Here is a 22,680-nt window from a genome sequence, read left to right on the forward strand (position 1 = left end):
CCCATAGTATTGGTCCCAAAACCTGATGGCACTATCACGTTTTGTAACGATTTTAGGAAACTCAACAGTGTATCCAAGTTCGATGCATACTCGATGCCTCGGGTCGACAAACTCGTGGACAGGTTGGGACAGGCCCGCTACATAACAACCCTAGATCTAACGAAAGGCTATTGGCAAATACCCCTAACTGAATCAGCCAAAGAGAAGACTGCCTTTTCCACTCCTGAGGGCTCGTTTCAATACAAGCGGATGCCTTTCGGTCTGCATGGGGCCCCTGCATCCTTCCAGAGAATGATGGACAAAACTTTGAGACCACATCGCTCATACGCAGCTGCTTATTTGGACGATGTGGTCATCCATAGCCTAGATTGGGACTCGCATCTGCCCAGAGTACAAGCAGTGGTAGATTCTCTTAGGGAAGCAGGTCTCACGGCCAACCCAAAAAAGTGTGCCATAGGCCTGGAGGAGGCCAAATACCTTGGGTATGTTATTGGTCGGGGACTGGTCAAGCCTCAGACCAATAAGATTGAGGCAATTCAAAAGTGGCCCCAACCGGTAAACAAAAAACAAGTTCGGGCCTTCCTAGGCATTACGGGGTATTACCGGCGATTTATACCTAACTTTGCCACCATTGCCGCCCCTCTGACTGACCTAACGAAGGGTAGAGGGTCGGTCATGGTCAAATGGAATCCTGAAGCGGAGGAGGCGTTTCAGAGGTTAAAGCAGGCCCTTTGTGGACTGCCGGTGCTGGTGACTCCAGACTTCACAAAGGAGTTTGTGGTACAGACTGACGCCTCCGAGGTGGGCCTAGGTGCTGTACTATCCCAGAACAGAGGTGGTGAGGAGCACCTGGTTGTATACCTGAGCCGAAAGCTAAACAAGCATGAAAAAAACTATGCTATTGTTGAGAAGGAATGTCTTGCTGTTAAGTGGGCTTTGGACTCCCTGAAGTATTACTTGTTGGGGAGGTCGTTTAAGTTGGTCACTGACCATGCTCCCCTAAAGTGGATGTGTGACAACAGGGAGAAAAATGGCCGTGTGACAAGATGGTTCCTGGCTCTACAGCTGTTCAAATTTACAGTAGAGCATAGGCCGGGCAAGCTCCAAAACAATGCGGATGCCCTCTCCCGCATGCACTGTATGATTGGGTCTATTGCTCAATCGCCGGCGCTTCAGCAGAGGGGGAGGATATGTGACGGTATGCGAGGTGAGATAGTAGATAATCGCTATATTTCACCTCGCATACGCTCTGTGGTGAGACACTGAACCGGAATCCGGCCCGGGTTTTTCCAGCCTCTGTGACAGGCTAGGTTCCGGTCCAGAGATTGTGAGTTACCTGAGTCCATGCTCAGGCGGACTTTAAATTAACAGGAAAAGAGCACAGAAATGCTCTGGCCTGCCTGAGACTCAGAAGGGAATCTGAGAGAGGAGCTCTGTGCGGACTTTCAAAAGAACAGGTTTGCTTTACTATCAATGTTCCCTCTAATTTTTTACTGTGCTGAGCAAATAAAAAAATTTCTGAGCGCAAACCTTTAGATTGAGCAATGGGGGGGGGGGGGGGACGTCAATGCAGAGTGACCAGCTTGCCCCAATCAACTGCAGAGTGCCACAGCAATGCCCCCAATAAACTGCAGAGTGCCACAGCAATGCCCCCAATAAACTGCAGAGTGCCACAGCAATGCCCCCAATAAATTGCAGAGTGTCACAGCAATGCCCCCAATAAACTGCAGAGTGCCACAGCAATGCCCCCAATACATTGCAGAGTGCCACAGCAATGCCCCCAATAAACTGCAGAGTGCCACAGCAATGCCCCCAATACATTGCAGAGTGCCACAGCATTGCCCCCAATAAACTGCAGAGTGCCACAGCAATGCCCCCAATAAACTGCAGAGTGCCACATCAATGCCCCCAATAAACTGCAGAGTGCCACAGCATTGCCCCCAATAAACTGCAGAGTGCCACAGCAATGCCCCCAATAAATTGCAGAGTGTCACAGCAATGCCCCCAATAAACTGCAGAGTGCCACAGCATTGCCCCCAATAAACTGCAGAGTGCCACAGCATTGCCCCCAATAAATTGCAGAGTGCCACAGCAATGCCCCCAATAAAATGCAGAGTGCCACAGCATTGCCCCCAATAAACTGCAGAGTGCCACAGCATTGCCCCCAATAAACTGCAGAGTGCCACAGCATTGCCCCCAATAAATTGCAGAGTGCCACAGCAATGCCCCCAATAAAATGCAGAGTGCCACAGCATTGCCCCCAATAAAATGCAGAGTGCCACAGCATTGCCCCCAATAAACTGCAGAGTGCCACAGCATTGCCCCTAATAAATTGCAGAGTGCCACAGCAATGCCCCCAATAAACTGCAGAGTGCCACAGCAATGCCCCCAATAAACTGCAGAGTGCCACAGCATTGCCCCCAATAAACTGCAGAGTGCCACAGCAATGCCCCCAATACATTGCAGAGTGCCACAGCAATGCCCCCCATAAACTGCAGAGTGCCACAGCAATGCCCCCAATAAATTGCAGAGTGCCACAGCAATGCCCCCAATAAACTGCAGAGTGCCACAGCAATGCCCCCAATAAACTGCAGAGTGCCACAGCAATGCCCCCAATAAAATGCAGAGTGCCACAGCAATGCCCCCAATAAAATGCAGAGTGCCACAGCAATGCCCCCAATACATTGCAGAGTGCCACAGCAATGCCCCCAATAAACTGCAGAGTGCCACAGCAATGCCCCCAATAAACTGCAGAGTGCCACAGCAATGCCCCCAATAAATTGCAGAGTGCCACAGCAATGCCCCCAATAAATTGCAGAGTGCCACAGCAATGCCCCCAATAAAATGCAGAGTGCCACAGCAATGCCACCAATAAACTGCAGAGTGCCACAGCAATGCCACCAATAAAATGCAGAGTGCCACAGCAATGCCACCAATAAACTGCAGAGTGCCACAGCAATGCCCCCAATAAATTGCAGAGTGCCACAGCAATGCCACCAATAAAATGCAGAGTGCCACAGCAATGCCACCAATAAACTGCAGAGTGCCACAGCAATGCCCCCAATAAATTGCAGAGTGCCACAGCAATGCCCCCAATAAAATGCAGAGTGCCACAGCAATGCCACCAATAAACTGCAGAGTGCCACAGCAATGCCCCCAATAAATTGCAGAGTGCCACAGCAATGCCCCCAATAAGTTGCAGAGTGCCACAGCAATGCCCCCAATAAATTGCAGAGTGCCACAGCAATGCCCCCAATACATTGCAGAGTGCCACAGCAATGCCCCCAATAAATTGCAGAGTGCCACAGCAATGCCCCCCCGCGACCCCGTGCACTTACCTCACGGACGGTCACGGCACTCTGTCTTCAGTCCCCGGCTTCCAGCTTCCCGCGTCTCCATCCTCCCGAGTCCCGGCGCCTCCTCCTCGGCCAATGGCATGAAGTTGGCCTTTCGGCCAATCAGGAAGCGGGAGGACCCGCTCCCTGATTGGCCAGGAGGAGGACCCGTATGACAATAGCGAATTTTCATTCGCTATTGTCACACGATGGGCGTGCTCTCGGGGTGCACGCTCTGCTCCCTGGCCGCTCCGTCTGCGGCTGCGCCGTCTAACTAGGTGCTTGCGCGGGACGTAATTTCCACTGCGCGTCCGCGCACGCGCGCACCTTAAAGGGAACACTGTTTACTATGTGTTTTTGTGGGTGATGGGGACTAGCCCCACACTGTATAGTGAGGAAAACCGTTGTTTAGTTTAGCGCCAGACGGCAAGGATTTATTTTATTGTTTTGTTGTTTTTGTATCTTTGCAAACCTCTGCTGAAATAAAGCTGGCAATCCACCAGACTTTAAAGAAACTACCTGCCTGCTGGCCTTAAGTTCCTGTGAAAGGTGATCCCTGTGAGCTAATCTCCCACAATATATATATATATTGTATTCCCTTTTGTTGTCAGCGGTTTAGACATTAATGGCTGTGTATTGAGTTATTTTGAGGGGACAGCAAATTTACACTGTTATACAAGCTGTACACTCACTACTTTACATTGTAGCAAAGTGTCATTTCTTCAGTGTTGTCACATGAAAAGATATAATAAATAAAATATTTACAAAAATGTGAGGGGTGTACTCACTTTTGAGAGATACTGTATCAGGGTCAAAGTGATGTAAAACAACAGGGCATCTATACCATCAGGGCATCTATACCATCTAGTTATCACCTTACACCCCTTTTCTTGAGTTTTCTTAGCTATTGGCAGTTTATGGGCTAAAGTGAAACATTTTTGCCATTCTTCAGAGGAGAAAGTAAGTTCAAGATTCTTTTCCCAAGCCCACGTATACGAGGAGAGGTTTGGGTTGGCTGATGTTGAAAGAATAGAACATAGTATAGAAATCGTATGTGTTGGTGGATCCTTCTGTAATAGCAGAGATTCAAAGGCAATTGGTTTGGCAAGAATATCTGATATCTGAGATTTTTTCCATAGCACGAGGTTCCTCTTTAGGAAGCCTTAAATTTAATCGCTGAAATTCATATATAGAATACACTCTAAGGTGGATATAGCTTATTGGTTACAGAGAAGTTATTGCAGTATCGATTATCATTGCTGTTATTTTTTTCTAATACCATTACTTATTGCTGATTTTGTGGATTACCAGGTTTACTCTAATTTTGCTGCATAGAACTCCATTCTATGCTGCTATAGCCTAGTGAACATATATTCTCGTGAACTGTGGTTGACCTAATCCTTTACTTACACATTTATGTGCATAATGCTATTTACTGCAACCCGTGACAATATATTGTGTTCATTTACCACTAACCAGTCTGATGTTTGCTTCTTGATACTGAACCTTAGTTGTGTGCAGGGTATTTAGAGTGCTCCTGGTAGCAGTGCAGTATCATTTTGCCTAACTTGGTGTGTCAGTGGGGTTGTTCTCAGTGTCGAGGCAAAAAAATAAAGAACCCAATCTGGCAGCTCCGTGAGGACGTCAAATGACGAAACTAGTAGGGCGGAACTAGGACGCTGGACACTACTGCGCATGCTTGATTCGCGCTCGTGGCTTTGATTGTGACAGCCGGAGGTGACAGTAACATACACGCTGGAACCCTTAGTGTCAGGAAGACACTTGATAAATGTGAGTTTTACTTCATTCTTAATAAACAAATGAATTGTTTTATGGAATCACGCTATGTGGACTCATCTTTCCTCCTAAAACATGGTATAACCTTATCTTCTCCCATGAGAGTGCCTGCATGAGGAGGACAACATAGAGTGGATTGTGGACCTGTTGCTGGATATATTATATATATAAAAAAGGTGCACTAGCTGGTTTATAACTTTACCAGCCACTCCATCTGGTGAGTCAGTTTGGCGTGATTGGTGGAAGGAGCACACAGGGTGTTTTTGGCACGCATTCATACACAGATTTGTTGCACAGAATTTATTTATTGTTTGTTTTTTACTGTATATATGAATATTTTTTTACTTTTGATCATCATTCTTTCAATAATCATTAGATATTTTGAAAATTATTATCATTTATTAAGATTATTGCACTTGCACTTTTTGGTTGGAGATAATAGGATACTATAATACTGAAGGGTAGATTTGCGCTGATTTTATGTTGTTGATTCATTTCATGCTGCACACTCCTGCAGTTTATTAGCAGCCACTACACATTATACATATGTAGCACCCTCCTATATAGGTGCTAGAGAGTGAGTATAGTTTTTGGCTCTGTCTGACTATCAGAGGAGCAGCAGGTAAATTCTATATTCTCTCTTCTTAACAGGGAGCAGGATCTGTGAGTCAGGTCTGCTCAATGTGCTCAGTGTGTGATTCATCTGGTCTGAGGGGGTGTCCCCAGCTGATCCAACGGGAGGGCACATTAGAAAGTGGAGGAAACCTGGCCAATGAGTACACAGGATTTGATACAGCCCCAGTGATTGGCACAGACTGCATTGTGGGTTGTAGTATAAAAAGCCAGGAGCACATGTGCTTGAGGTCTTTGGCTGGTGAGCAGAGTCCCGGAAGGAGGGTGGCGGTTGCCTCCTCTTCTTCAGCAGTTGATGTATGGCATTGGTCACAGGCAGTCGGCCAGGTGAGCCAGAAGTGTGGAGCTGAACCCTGAGGTCCAGGAGAGCTGACTGGAGGAGTTGAGGCACTGGAGAACCTGGAAAGCAGTATCGTGAGTACAGAGGATCGTGTCTAAGGGCCTGACCAGGAAGGGGGCAACTCCGGAGTAGTGTAGTCAGTAGAAGGGTGTCAGCTGGTGAATAGAAAGGGGGTACTAGGTGTGTGCCCTGAAGATAAAGTACTAAAAGGAACTTTACCTCAGATTCCTCTAGTGGCAGGATGAAGCTGCGGCCTGGCCGCATTCTCAGATAGAAGTCCTCAGCATTGTGAATAGTTCAAGTGTTAGAATATCCCACTCATCCCTTCTCCCATCCCAATATTAAATAAAACAACAAAAATAACAGCCCCTAGACTGTTCATTGACTGAGCTAAGGAAGTAAAGTGTTAAGATTATGCAAGCAATTGCTACGGGTAACCCAGGGTAATCTAAACGTGTGAAAACCAGAAACCCTCAAGGGGGCAGTGCTACACATAGTATTCCCCAATAACACCTCATAGCCATTGATTGATTTTGGCACCAGATCCTCTTTTTGCACACATACTAACCGCTTGCCGACTGCTCACAGTATATTTACTGCGGCAGTCAGCCCCTCACAGGCAGAGCGACGTAGGTCTACGTCGCTAGCCTGTGAGGCTCTGGGGAGCGAGCGCGCGCCGCCGGAGGCGCGCTCCCGCGCGGTCACGGACCCCCCCCCGCGCGTGTGACCGGCGGACCCGATGTCCGCAGGTCACTCGCCGATCGTCGGGGGAGAGGGAGAAAGTCAGGCTGCTTATGTATGTAAACAAGCCGCCTGTCATTCTCCCTGGTGTAGAAACACTGATCACACGGTTCTACAATGTAGGACCGTTGATCAGTGTTCCTACAGTTCAAGCCACAGCCAATCACAGTAAGAATCACGCCCCTAGGGACACACACAGCCCCTCCCTCTCAAAATAAAGTTAACCCCTTCACTACCAGTGTATTTTTACAGAAACAGTGCATATGTATAGCACTGATTACTGTAGAAATGTCACTGGTAACCCCAAAAGTGTCAAAAATGTCAGTCAAGGGTCCGATCTGTCCGCCGCAATGTCGCAGTACCGCAAAAAAAAATCGCAGATCGCCGCCATTACGCGTTAAAAAAACAACAAAAATGACAAAAATCTTTCCCTTTGTTAGTAAACGCGATAACTTTTGCGCAAACCAATCAAAATACGCTTTTTGCGATTTTTTTTTTTACCAAACATATGTAGCATAAAACAAATTGGCCGAAAATGTTAAAAAAATTTAGATTTTTACATTTTTTTGGGGGGGGAATTTCATATAAAAAAATGTGAAAAATATTGTTATTTTTGCAAAAATTTTTTTTGTTTATAGCGCATGATCAAAAAAATCGCACAGGTGATCAAATACCACCAAAAGAAAGCTCTGTTTGTGGGAAAAAAAGGACGCCAAATTCGTTTAGGTACAGCGTCGCACGACTGCGCAATTGTCCGTTAAAGTCACGCAGTGCCGAATCGCAAAATACCCTATGGTCAGGAAGGGGGTAAAATCTTCTGGGGCTTAAGTGGTTAGAGAACCCAATCTACCACGCGGCTCCTGCAGGGTTAGTGCTATAGACACAAATACAAATCCTTTGTCAGGTAAAGTAGCCCCAATATAAGTATTTGATCGGTGAATTTAGCTGGTTGCTTGGAGTTCAGTTTAAGGCCATTCTGTTTCCCCAAAACAACTCCAAAGGCCAGTGTGGTCATACCAATCCACCTGTTATTTTACAGTAATTTTCTTGTTGCTCTGGTACATCAGCAAAGGACACGGCTTACAAATCCTGTAAGATGAATGTCAGGCAGACTGTGGAAATCAGCTGCAGACGTACACTGAACAGCTTACACCTACGCAGTAACAAAACACTCGCTAAGCATATCCACTTCACTGGACGTTTCCTGCGCTGCAATCACAAATTACTGGCAGATTAACATTTCCTCCAGCCGACTCTACCGAGGTATTGCCGGGTCTGGTGGGGATTAGCTATGGTAATACACCACTGTTTCTAAAACAAAGTTTAGCAAACTGTGTTTTCAACCAGAATTTCTAAACTGTTCCATACAAAATTCAGGCTTATTATGAATTTACAGAGGATTACGTAGTTCTAATAATCTGAATATTTGATCTTGTGCAGTATTTATTAAATATTTGCCTTCTCATTCTAATTACTTTGCCCAAATTCTAAAAATCAGAGGTCAGCCGAGGTATGAGTTCACACCCTTGTGAATTCAGATTCATAGATTCTCATCTAAAAAAAACATTATTTCCAATGAAGGCTGTTCATATACACTATATTACCAAAAGTATTGGGATGCTTGCAAGGACCATAAAGACATGAGCAAGTTTGGGGTGGAGGAACTTGACTGGCCTGCACAGTCATGACCTCAACCTGATAAAACACCTTTGGGACGAATTAGAGCGAAGACTGCAAGCCAGGGCTGCTCGTCCAACATCAGTGCCTGACCTCACAAATGCGCTTTTGGAAGAATGGTCAAACATTCCCATAGACACACTCTCAAAACCTTGTGGACAGCTTTCCTAGAAGAATTGAAGCTGTTATAGCTACAAAGGGAGTGTCAACTCAAATACAAACCCTACAGACTAAGACTGAGCTGCAAAGGGTGGGCCAACTCAATATTGAACCCTACAGACTAAGACTGAGCTGCAAAGGGTGGGCCAACTCAATATTGAACCCTACGGACTAAGACTGAGCCGCAAAGGGTGGGCCAACTCAATATTGAACCCAACGGACTAAGACTGAGCTGCAAAGGGCAGGCCAACTCAATATTGAACCCTTCGGACTAAGACTGAGCTGCAAAGGGTGGGCCAACTCAATATTGAACCCAACGGACTAAGACTGAGCTGCAAAGGGTGGGCCAACTCAATATTGAACCCTACGGACTAAGACTGAGCTGCAAAGGGTGGGCCAACTCAATATTGAACCCTACGGACTAAGACAGCTGCAAAGGGTGGGCCAACTCAATATTGAACCCTACGGACTAAGACTGAGCTGCAAAGGGTGGGCCAACTCAATATTGAACCCAACAGACTAAGACTGAGCTGCAAAGGGTGGGCCAACTCAATATTGAACCCTACGGACTAAGACTGAGCTGCAAAGGGTGGGCCAACTCAATATTGAACCCTACGGACTAAGACAGCTGCAAAGGGTGGGCCAACTCAATATTGAACCCTACGGACTAAGACTGAGCTGCAAAGGGTGGGCCAACTCAATATTGAACCCAACAGACTAAGACTGAGCTGCAAAGGGTGGGCCAACTCAATATTGAACCCTACGGACTAAGACTGAGCTGCAAAGGGTGGGCCAACTCAATATTGAACCCAATGGACTAAGACTGAGCTGCAAAGGGTGGGCCAACTCAATATTGAACCCAACGGACTAAGACTGAGTTGCAAAGGGTGGGCCAACTCAATATTGAACCCAACGGACTAAGACTGGGATGCCATTAAACTTCATGTGTGCGTAAAGGCAGGCGTTTCAATGCTTTTGGTAATATAATATATATGCGGCGCAAATTTGATCCGGTTCAAAAAAGGGTTGGAAGCGAACATGCACCAGTGCCCCATATCAATGTGTGCATATCTATGGGATGTCTGTAAGTGTATTTGCTTTATTTTAACTTATAAATTTTAGTAGTATTACACTATATTTTGCTCCTTTCTGGTTCATTTTCATTATCCTGGCCGAATTGGAGTTCCTTTGGTGTTTATATACCTGCTACAAGATTACACTGGAGCATCCGAGGACATCACATTGGTTTGGATAACCCACCATACACCATACAAGCTGGTTTGACCCAAGTACTATATGGTACTTTGGGTCCTATCCTTCTGGTGAGCGCATATCATTTCTATTCCCTGTCGGTGTTGGGATCTGCTGGCACTATGATCACTCATTGCAAAATTGGACACTTCTCTGCCACCATTGTCCCTTGGGACTGTTATTATATGTTTATTTAATCTCAATTTCACTTGGGACTGTGTTTATTTTCACTTTATTATATACGTTTCTATGTATATATATATATATATATATATATATATATATATATATATATATATAGTTTAAGTAGCGCTGCACTGTTTTTTATTTTTGTTTATTGGTCAACTTTATTGTCAGTTGTTTGAGCAAGCAGCTTATTTCACGGTTAGCGCAGTATTTTTGTTTTTTCACCCAATAGCAAAGGGCTTGCTATTGGGGGCACTGGTCATGGGGAGAGGAGCAAGGAGCGCTAGTGGGGGACCTGAGAAGAGGATCTGGGCTGCTCTGAGAAAAACCACTGCACAGAGCAGGTAAGTATAACATGTTCAGTTTTTTTTTTAAAAGCCTAACCTTTAATAGTGGTTAGGTCGGCCATAGATGGATCAAAATTTGGCTGGTTCAGCAGGAACTTGCCAAATTTCAATCCATGTATAGGCAGGCTGGTTGTACTGAAATTGGTCTCTCAGTCAACTTCAGTACAATCACCGTCGGGTTTTTTCCCCCGATCACTTCGGCGGCAATAGCTGCCAGCAGTGATCATTGTATTCTGCCTGGCAGTGAAGGCTCTCTGTTCTCCCTGTAGGCAGAACACAATAGTGCTGTGGGAGGGATTTCCCTATCAACACTATTTGATGGGGAAATCAAGCAATTTTCTTTCCTTCAACCAAAAATATTGCATAATATATGGCCTGCCTTAAAGAGGAAGTAAACCCTCCTCTGCAAGTTGTACCTATAGGTAAGCCTATGATAAGGCTTACCTATAGGTACTGTAAATATCTCCTAAACATGTACCGTTTAGGAGATATTTACCTTACATGCAGCCAGTGACGCCACTGGCGCATGCACTCTGAAGGAACGGCCGCTCATGCCGTTCCTTCAGAGCCCTGTGCCGTGACCGTCGGCTCCCGCGCGCGTGCGCGGGAGCGACTTCACCGCAGCTCCAGCCAATCAGATGGCCGGATGCCGTAATCCCGGAAGACAGGCAACTGGACATGTCGCCCGTCATAGAGGTAAGCGGGCGGCACGGCGGGGGCTCGTTCTAAGGTAAGTATTTCATAATGAGCTGGTATGCGATGCATACTAGCTCATTATGTCTTTCTCTTTCAGAGTGAAAAAAAACCTCTTTAAGCCTGGTACGCAATGTAGCACCCTCCTAGACAGGTGCTAGGTATAAGCATTTGTTTTGCTCCGTCTGCTTATCACAGGAGCCTGATCTTTTAGTTAGGCCTGCTGATTGTGCTCAGTGTGTATTCATCTGGTCTGAGGGAGTGTCCCCACTACATCCAATAGGGAGGCATGTTGGACAGTGGAGGAAACCTGGCCAATGATACACAGGCTTTTGTGGCAGTCCCAGAGGGAGGGCACCACCGCAGTGCATCCTGGGATTGACCATAAATGCCGAGAGCACATGAGGCAGGGTGTCTTGGGTAGCAAGCCAGGTCCCAGGGGGAGGGTGATGGCTATCTCTCTTCCTGTCAGAGAGGAAGGTGGTCACAGGCAGTCGACCTAGTGAGCCAGGGGTGTGGAGCTGAGCCAGAGAAGTCCTGAGGAAACTGACAGTGGACCTGAAAGCAGAGCTACCTGGGAAAAACAGTGTCCATGAGTACCAGGGGGCTTGCCAGGGGTCTGCCCAGGAAGGGGACCACTCCAGTGAGGTCAGTGGACAGAAGGTCAGCACACACAGTCAGCGAGAAAGGGGGTGCCAAGTTGGACCCTGAAGAGCAATCTACCACATAGTTCGCCTTTCAACATTTCACCTCAGTGGCAGGGTGAAGCGGCGGCCTTGCCGCATTCAATACAGATAGAAGTCCTCAAGATTGTGCATAGTTATCAGTTGGAGTATCCCACTCATCCTTTTCCCCATCCAAGTTCAAATAAAATACAAAAAAACAAATTCCCTGGACTGTTTACGGACTGAGCCAAGGACTTAAAGTGCTAAGAATTTACAAGTTGTTGCTATGGGTAACCCAGGGGAATCTGTTCTCAGCAGCTCCCAAGGGGGCAGTGCTACAACACTATTACGGAAAAAATGGAGGGTCTCAGAAGGAGCCACTGCACTAACTATCCAATGTTTGTACAGTGATATCCCCCACTGAGCTATTGTGTTCTGACAATGGGATGCCCCCCTCCTCCAGAACACACCAGTCAGTGCTCTCAGACAATGGCTTATCGGATGCCGATCGACAGACTGTTTTCGGTCGTGCCCCTAAGGTAGGGTTCTGTCGGAGCTGCTGCCGTACACACGGGCCAAATGACGGCCCGTTTCTATTGGACCGGCCGATGCCACCCGATATTCAGCCAGTGTGTACAGGCTTAAAGCGTAAACTCCACTTTCGTGGGGAAAAAAATAAAGAAAGAATAAAGAAAAAACAATATAGCATATGCAATTGCGACACAAATCATATTGTAATTGAATGTCATTAACCACTTAAGCCCCGGAAGATTTTACCCCCTTCCTGACCAGGGGGTATTTTGCGATTCGGCACTGCGTGACTTTAACGGAAAATTGCGCGGTCGTGCGATGCTGTACCTAAACGAATTTGATGTCTTTTTTTTCCCACAAACAGAGCTTTCTTTTGGTGTTATTTGATCACCTGTGCGATTTTTTGATCATGCGCTATAAACAAAAAAAGAGCGACAAATTTGCAAAAATAACAATATTTTTCACATTTTTTTATATGAAATTCCCCCCCAAAAAAATTTAAAAATCAAATTTTTTTTTAACATTTTAGGCCAATTTGTTTTCTGCTACATATGTTTGGTAAAAAAAAAAATCGCAAAAAGCGTATTTTTATTGGTTTGCGCAAAAGTTATTGCGTTTACTAACTAAGGGAAAGATTTTTGTCATTTTTATTGTTTTTTTTTTTTAACGATTAATGGCGGTGATCTGCGATTTTTTTTGCGGGACTGCGACATTGAGGCAGACAGATCAGACCCTTGACTGACATTTTTGACACTTTTGGGGGTACCAGTGACATTACTACAGTAATCAGTGCTATACATATGCACTGTTACTGTAAAAATGACACTGGCAGGGAAGGGGTTAACTTTATTGGAGAGGGAGGGGTTAAGTGTGTCCCTAGGGGCGTGATTCTAACTGTGATTGGATGTGGCTGTGTGTGTAACAGCACAGATTAACGGTCCTACATAGCAGGATCGTATGATCTCTGCTGTTACACAGGGAAGATTGACAGACGGCTTTGTTTACATTAGCCGCCTGCCTTTCTCCCGGTGTAACCGACGATCGCGAGTGACCGGCGGACATCGGGTCCGCCGGTCACTCGCGCGGGGGGATCCGTGAGAGAGCGGGAGCCTGCCTGCGGCGGCGCGCGCTCGTTTCCCTAGAGCCTCACAGGCTAGCGACGTAGTACTACGTCGCTTTGCCTGTGAGGGGCTGACTGCCGCAGTAAATAGTCGTGCGGCGGTCGGCAAGTGGTTAAAAATGGCCTTTCCTTTTCAATCTGCAGCTGTTGTAATTTTTTGAAAATGTAATGCAATATGGCTGCCTGGAGCTGTTCTGTACACAGAATGTATACTGACCACACCCCCAGAAACATCAATTCCTGCTTGTGTGATTGGCTCACCAATTTTCCCAGAAGTCTGCACTAAGATACAAGTCAGATTTCTGGCATCCCCTGCAACAAAAATGTCATTTTTGGTGAGATACTCCCAATAGGAACACGGCTAAAGGGATGCAGACCCTGTCGTTTTTCTCATTAGAGCCCTACAGCTGCCACAGCTGATAGATAATTATGAAACCACTCCCATTTGACCCACTCAGCACAGAGGCACAGAGAAACAAACAATGATTTCTTCAGAATAACAAAAGGTAGGAATCTGCAACAAAGTTTGTTCTAATCCTTGTAATGTACAGAGATCACCCAGAGGGGAATGTTTTTTTCTCAACAAAAGTGGAGTCACTCTTTAAGGTAGGGATTCTAAGCTTTAACTCTCCCCAATTAGCCAAAACGAAAAGAAAGTTTTGGTTTTTAGATACACTTAAATGTTCATAAATTTACAGAGAGCATTTTAGGTAATTATACTAGCATACCGGTAATTAAAACATTGATTTTTAAATGAATAACATTTTTAAGTTCAGTTTAAAATGTTCATTAGCAGGAAAAAAAATGATTGTTATAATGTGATACATTCTCTTTGAAGCTTGGGTTTCCATGCCATCATTTTATTAGGACAGTCTCTAGCAAAATGTCAAGAAGAAGAAAAAAAAAAAAAAAAAGACCATATGGATTTTACATACCTTTGGCATGGTGACCACCAAATGGCCAGTTGTCTGGGATCTCTTGGCAGTGCTGCTGTCTGGTTTCACTTCTCCAGGAAGCACAAGCTGGAATGGCTAAATCATGAAGAGAAAAAATGGGGAGATTAATTAAAAAGGCTGGAATACAATCAATGCATTATCACTGGGTTTAAAACAAATGGAAAGCAAGCATCATTATGTATACAATAAGGCAAATGAATGCAAAGCAAAAAGGGGAAACACACAAATTAGAAAACAAATGAATTGCCAAAGGATAAATTGTGACCAATGATATAGTAAAAAAAGGTCTTTGTCTGTCCCAGCATGACTGTGCCCTGAGCACAGCTCCATGAAAACCTATTTATTGAGTTTGGTGTGGAGAAACTCAAGTGTTCTGCACAGAGCCCTGACCTTAACCCTACTGAACACCTTTGAGATGAACTAGAGCAGTAGTCTCCGAACTGCGGCCCTTTGCTTGCCTTAATCTGGCCCTTGGGGGCAAGACACTATTTCTCCCATTGACTCCAACAATGGAGCATAATTCCTGTTACTGATATCAACAATGGGGCACTATTTCTCCAACTGACCCCAGCGATGGGGGACTATTCCTCACAATGACAGGAACAATGGGGCACTATTCCTCCCACTGACACCAATGATAGGGAACTTTTCCTCCCACTGACACCAATGATGTGGCACTAATCGTCCCACTGACACCGATGATGGGGCACTATTTCTTCCACTGATCCCAGCGATGGGACACTATTCCTCCCAATGACACCAACGATGGGGCACTATTCCTCCCACTGACACCAAAGATAGGGAACTTTTCCTCCCACTGACACCAATGATGGGGCACTATTTGTCCTACTGACACCAATGATGGGGCACATTTCGTCCCACTGACAACAATGATGGGGCACTACTTCTCCCACTGATCCCAGCGATGGGGCACTATTCCTCCCAATGAAACCAACGATGGGGCACTATTCTTCCCACTGACACCAACGATGGGGCACTATTCCTCCTACTGACACCAACGATGGGACACTATTCCTCCTACTGACACCAACGATGGGACACTATTCCTCCTACTGACACCAACGATGGGGGCACTTTTCCTCCCCCTAATGCCAAACATGCACTGTTTACTCCCAACAAAACCAGGACAATTTCTACTCCCACTGGCTACAGTCAAGCCCCCCTAAAGTATGAAGGACAGTAAACTGCCACTTTGTTTAGGAAGTTTGGAGACCCCTGAACTAGAGTAATGATAATAAACCAGGTCTGCTGGTTCAATCGGAACAAATTCCCATATACCCAATCCAAAATCTTGTGGAAAGCCTTGGAGGGTATTAGAGCCGTAAAGCAGACCCAACCCTATATAAAAGCCCAAGGTTTAGACATGGGATGTCCAGAGGAGTGGAGAAGGAGTGATGATGTGAAGAGGACACAGAATTGGGGGGTACCAGACAGGACTGTGGGGGGAGGGGGGCAGAGAACACTACAGTGAGGTGGGGGTGATGTGAAGGGGGGCAGAGGACACTGTTTTGGGGGGTACAGGACACTACTGTGGGGGAAAGGGGGCAGAGAGCACTGCTATGAGGGGCAGAGGACCCTACAGTGAGGAAGGAGTGGTGATGTGAACGGGGCAGAGGACACAGCATTGGGGGTTACAGGAAACGACTGTGGGCGGAGGGGGCAGAGGACACTACAAAGGGGGGAGGGGGTGATGTGAAGGAGGAAGATGACACTGTGTTGGGGTGGGGGGGTACAGAACACTACTGTGGGGGGAAAGGGGCAGAGGACACTACAGTGGGGGGGATGATGTAAAGGGGGCAGAGGACACTGCTTTGGGTGTACAGGACACTACTGGGGGGGGCAGAGGACACTACAGTGGGGAAGGAGTTGTGATGTGAATGGGGGCCGAGGACACAGCATTGAGGGGTACAGGAAACGACTTTGGGGGGAGGGGGGCAGAGGACACTACAGTGTAGGGGAGGGGGTAATGTGAAGGTGGAAGAGGACACTGCATTGGAGTGGGGGTACAGAACACTATTGTGGGAGGAAGGGGTCAGAGGACACTAATGTAGGGGGGGTGATGTGAAGGGGGAGCAGAGAACACAGTTTTGGGGGGGGGGTACAGGACACTACTGCGGGGGGAAGAGGCAGAGGACACTGCTATGGGGGGGGCAGTGTGGCAGAGGACACTACAGTTGGTGGGGGGGTAATGTGAAGAGGACAGAGGAGACTGCTATGAGGGGGGGGGGGGCAGAGGAGATGGAAACACTACTGTGGGGGTGATGTGAAGAGGGGGAGAGGACACCGCTGTGACACACTATGTGTTCTTCATGCCATCTTTTTATTGGAAGCTTGGTAGTTTTTTTTTCTTTAAAGGGTGCCGCCTAGTACCCTCTTCCCTCCACGGAATCTTTGCTTTCCTCCATGTTGTCCAGGTAAATCTCAACTCTGAAAGGTTGCCTACCCCTGTACTAAAGTCTATCTAATCTATCGACATCAGTAAAACCAGCCTTTTGGGTTTTTCTCATGTGATCACTGCCGCCAGCTATAGCCGCCAGCAGTGATCATTGTATTCTGTCGGTGGGGAAGTCTCTCACTGTAAGAATACAATAGCTCGGCAGGAGGGATTCCCCCATCAACACTGACAATCCCATAATCGAATCTGCTTTAGATTGTAAGCTGCTTGAGGGCTGGGACTGAGCTGAATGTATAGTATGTAAAGCTCTGTGTAAATTATTGGCACTATTTAAATGTCTGTAATATATCTATATAATACATACATAAGAAAAAACAGTGTGACACGTTAAATGTATGCTGAAATTACTCTTATCGCAGTTACAGTATATTTACTCCCCAGTTCTCTAGAAAACCTTTCTCATATCAGTTATGTCACAGCACGGCCTGCAGTGCTGATAAATCCCAGAGCAGGACCGATATAACGGGAATGGCAGACCGTATTCCCTTGTGTGGAGACTGATTGATTAAATGAGAGGCAGGAAGTGGCAGATTGCAAATAATTCTGCAACTCAATTCCCTGCAGAGCCGTTTGAGCAGGTCAGAGAGCAGTGTATTATCTGAACATGCAGCTAACGCTGTACCATATTCCTTATGAACATAAAGGACCTCGGATACAAGGACTAAAGATATTACAGAACATTTGCCTGATATAGCGGTTTATAGCAACCCTGAAATATCAATAAACAGACCTCAAGCAAGTACACACTACTTGTAGAGGAGGAATGAAATACTTTACTTTTCCTCTGCAACTCTGCTGAATGCTGCTCCACTGCTGGGAAATTGCCCCCGATGCTTATGATAGTTTTGATCTTCTGAGTCCCCCACAGCGCTCACCGGTTCAACCTCCTGACCTCCACTCATTGTTAGACAGAGCAGTGCCATTGAACACTGATCCACTGCTGAGAAGCCTGCCCCGAGGTCTACCAGGAAACCAAAGCTTCAATAGGTGTTGATCTTCTCGGTCCCCCACAAAGGTCACTGGTTCCTCCTTCTGGCCTCTACCCATTACAGGATACAGCAGTGCCTTGAATCCTGCTCAACTACTGAGAAATTGCCCTCAAAGTCTACCAGGCAACTGTAACTTCTGCAAGTGTTGATCTCCTGGGTCCTCTGCGTCGCTCACTGGTTCCTCCCTCTGACCTGAAGTCATTACAGGATACAGCAAAGCTGTCAAATGTTGCTCAACTACTGAGAAATTGCCCTTAAAACACTTAAGCCCCGGAAGATTTTACCCCCTTCCTGACCAGGGGGTATTTTGCGATTCGGCACTGCGTGACTTTAAAGGACAATTGACGTCCTTTTTTCCCACAAACAGGGCTTTCTTTTGGTGATATTTGATCACCTGTGCGATTTTTTGATCGTGCGCTATAAACAAAAAAAGAGCATCAATTTTGCAAATATAACAATATTTTTCACATTTTTTTATATGAAATTAATCGCAAAAAGCGTATTTTGATTGGTTTGCGCAAAAGTTATCGCGTTTACTAACAAAGGGAAAGATTTTTGTCATTTTTGTTGTTTTTTTTTTAACACGTAATGGCGGCGATCTGCAATTTTTTTTTTTGCGGGACTGCGACATTGGGGCAGACAGATCGGACCCTTGACTGACATTTTTGACACTTTTGGGGTTACCAGTGACATTTCTACAGTAATCAGTGCTATACATATGCACTGTTACTGTAAAATGACACTGATAGTGAAGGGGTTAACTTTTTTTGAGAGGGAGGGGTGGTGTGTGTCCCTAGGGGCGGGATTCTAACTGTGATTGGCTGTGGCTTGAGCTGTAGGAACAGTGATCAACGGTCCTACATAGTAGAACAGTATGATCACTATTCCTACACAGGGGAGAATGACAGGCGGCTTGTTTACATCAGCCGCCTGCCTTTCTCCCGCTGTCATAGACGATCTTGAGTGCCCGGCGGACATAGGGTCCGCCGGGCACGCGCGCGGGGGGGTCCGTGACCGAGCGGGAGCGTGCCTCCGGCGGCGCGCGCTCGCTCCCCAGAGCCTCACAGGCTAGCGACGTACCCATACGTCGCTTTGCCTGTGAGGGGCTGACCGCCACAATATATGTACTTGCGGCGGTCGGCAAGTGGTTAAAGTCTACCAGTCAACTGTAACTTTTGCAAGTGTTGATCTCCTGGGTCCTCTGCATGGCTCACTGGTTCCTCCCTCTGACCTGCAGTCATTACAGGATACAGAAAAGCTGTCGAATGTTGCTCTACTGCTGAGAATCTGCCCCCAAAGTCTACCAGGAAACCAATGCTTCAAGATATTTCAATCTTCTAGGTTTGCCGCAGTGCTAACTGGTTCCCCTTTTTACCTTCCCCTCATTACAGGATACAGCAATGTGTAACGCTCCTGCGTTTTATGTATGATGTGGATTTTCAGCTGCAGAAATATTCCACTTCAGTAGTCATGTAGAGAAACGCTGAGACACCATTCCCAACTCTCAATGACTCATCATGTGTGGAGGATCTCAATTCAGCAATTAAATACACACACTCAATAAGATGTTTCCTAGAGTGGCTTATGTATATAGTAACACAGTGATGATAGGCTGAAGAGACAGGTTGGGTAGAGATGGTAGATGACAGACACTTGAAAGGAAATGTTCTTGAAAGTAAGATAGTAGCAGATGAGATGCAGATAGGTTTAGCAATCATGTATGGTAGCAGATGACAGAGTAGCAGGTGGACATACAAGAGAGATCAACCCAGTGCAAGAACAGGTGGTAGTAGGCTCAAGAGCTAGCAATCTTAGATAATGCAGATGTAGTAATAGTCCTTAGTATGCAGAGCTAGATAGTGTAAGCTTTAGTATGAAAGTTATAGAGGTTTCCCCTACGGGGTACTTATCACTAATAGCAATGTAGCAGAGGAGAGGTTCGGCAAGAGCGGATGATCCGGTAGCGGGATACAGGGATCAGCGCAGCGTGGTTCCGACAGCGAGGTAAGCTTGCAAGCATGAGAGCTTCAAGACAGGTTAGCATCAAGGCACAAAGCAGTTTGAACGAACACATGTGAGTGAGAGCCGGCGATCTAAATAGCCATCAGTCCGGCGCTCAGTGATGACAGCATCAGTCTTAAAGGTGTATGCGCACCTTACCAAAAGAGAATGGTGGGGCGCATACACTTATGAAAGAGTAATTAGGGTACCCAAAGGTACCAGAACATTACAGTACCCCCCCCTTAAGGCCGGCTCCTGAAGGCCTCTGGAGCTGGTTTGTCTGGGTACTTCGCATGAAAATTGCGGATTAATCTAGAGGCATGTATGTCAGAGGTGTTTAGCCAGGTGTCGTCTTGGGGCCCATAGTTCTTCCATCGAACCAAGTACTGAAGTCTTCCTCTGTGGATACGAGAATCCAGAATCTCTTTTATCTCATATTCTTCTCCACCTTCAACTTGTACAGGAGGAGGAGGTGGGATAGTAGGCCTTATTCCTTGGTCAGGAACATGGGGCTTCAGTAGCGACACATGGAAAATGGGATGTATTTTGAGGTCTATTGGCAATGTAAGCTGTACTGCAGCTTTTCCAATAAGTTTCTTGATTGGGAAAGGTCCCAAGAACAGAGGTCCAAGCTTTTTGCTAGGGATTTTCAATCTTAAATTTTTTGTTGAGAGCCAAACGAGGTCCCCGATAGCGTACTGAGGAGAAGGTCTTCTGCGAAGATCATAGTACTTCTTTTGTTGACTATGAGCGTGTGCAATAGTAGTATTAATCAAACCCAGAGAGTCCTTTATTTGGGTAAGATAGTCTGAAGCTACTGGGTTATTTGAAGGAAGGATGCGTGGTGGAAGAATAGAGGGATGAAACCCATAGTTCAAGTAGAACGGACTCTGCTTGGTCGTACTGTGGGTTGCGTTGTTGTAGGCAAATTCTGCCAGAGGGAGAAGATCCACCCAATCATCCTGTTGGTAAGAAGTGTAACAACGTAAATACTGCTCGATGCATTGGTTGACTCTTTCAGTCTGTCCGTTGGTCTGCGGATGGTAAGGAGAAGTGAGCTTCCGCTCGATCCGTAGTATGTGACATAGTTCTTGCCAGAACTTGGAAATAAATTGTGATCCACGGTCAGACAGAAGAGTTTTTGGGATACCATGTAACTTAAAGACATGTTTCATCAGGAGTTCTGCCGTTTGTTTGGACGAAGGTAGTCTGCGAATAGCAATGAAATGTGCCATTTTTGTCAGATGGTCCACTGACACTAAGATGGTATTAAATCCTTTGGAAGGAGGCAATTCCACTATAAAGTCCAAGGACACAACTTCCCATGGAGTTTGGGGTATTGGTAGACTGCATAGTAGACCGGATGGTCTCGTAGTGTCAATTTTGGACCTGGCACAGACATTGCATGAAGAGACGAATTTTTGTATAGATGTTTTCATGTCAGGCCACCAGAATTGCCTGGCAATCAGATTAATAGTCTTTGTCATACCCATATGTCCTGCCATTGGCACATCATGCGATAATTCCAAGATCTTGGTGCGTATGGTAGGGGGTATGTAAAGTTTGTCGTTGTAGTAGAGGAAGCCTTCTGCATCAGTATTTAGTTGTGGTGGGGGTGAATCCAAACTTATACCATGCAAAACCTCTTCCTTCAAGGAACGGACAACTCCAATAATGCGTTTGTGAGGTATTATAGGAACGGAAGGGATTTCGAAGTAGTTTTTGAGATGGGAAAGTTCATCCTGTGAAAGAGGATAAACATGACCGAACGGCAATTTGCTATTTGGGAGTAGATCAATGCTACAATCATAGTCTCGATGGGGAGGTAGTGCTTGAGCATTTTTCTCAAGAAAAACCTCAGAGAGATCCTGATAACATAGTGGTGCAATCTCATCTGTCACCACAGACAGGATCTTCCCGAAAGACGGAAGGTTACACGTACCCTCGCAATAGCAAGAGAGGAAGGTCAGGGTCCGTTCCTTCCAATCTATGGTTGGTTGATGTGTGTGCAACCAGGGAAGTCCCAAAACAATGGGAAAGTGGGGTGAAGATATTAGATCGAAGGTAGTGGTCTCCATATGAGACCCGTTAGTAGTGACTAGGAGTGCCTGTGTCTGATCAGTGATCGGACCAGAGGATAAAGGAACACCGTTAATAAGACTCACTGAGACAGGTTTAAGTTTAGAAATAATAGGAACTTTATTTAAAGCAGCAAAACGTATGTCAATATAATTTCCACAAGATCCTGTGTCAATCATGGCCTTAGTAGTAATCCTGTTCTGGTTACATAGTTACATAGTTACATAGTTAGTGAGGCTGAAAAAAGACACAAGTCCATCCAGTTCAACCTATGTGTGTGTGTTTGCTTTTAACGGTACATTGTATACCCCTGTATGTTGTGGTCTTTTACGGTGTCCACCCAATAGTTTTTTGAAACTATCAATGCTCCCCGCTGATACGACTGCTTGCGGAAGAGAATTCCACATCCTTACCGCTCTTACAGTGAAGAACCCCTTACGCACTTTAAGGTTAAACCGCCTTTCCTCTAGTTTTAGTGAGTGGCCACGTGTCTTATTGTATTCCCTTACTCTAAATAGTTTGTTCCTTATGCTAGGGTCGCCAGTACAGTATTTGTACATTGATATCATATCCCCCCTCAAGAGTCTCTTCTCCAGAGAGAATAGGTTCAGTGCTTGTAGTCTTTCCTCATAGCCGATGTCCTCCATTCCCCTAATTATTTTTGTTGCCCTTCTCTGGACTTTCTCCAGTTCCAGCACATCCTT

At 46.0% G+C, this 22,680-nt stretch overlaps 1 protein-coding gene across 1 annotated transcript in view; it reads right to left on the minus strand.

Moving 5' to 3' along the window:
• Positions 1 to 22,680, minus strand: part of DNAAF11 (dynein axonemal assembly factor 11) — a gene marked incomplete at its 3' end in the record, with an annotated part of 192,955 nt that overhangs the window by 63,417 nt on the left and 106,858 nt on the right. The window contains exon 10 of the mRNA XM_082259018.1: positions 14,411 to 14,506. Within this exon, the coding sequence (XP_082115144.1) occupies positions 14,411 to 14,506 (96 nt within the window). The remainder of the gene's footprint in view (positions 1 to 14,410; positions 14,507 to 22,680) is intronic.

The sequence above is a fragment of the Pelophylax lessonae genome (genome assembly GCF_965119305.1).
Source record: "Pelophylax lessonae genome assembly, chromosome: 5".
NCBI lineage: Eukaryota > Metazoa > Chordata > Amphibia > Anura > Ranidae > Pelophylax > Pelophylax lessonae.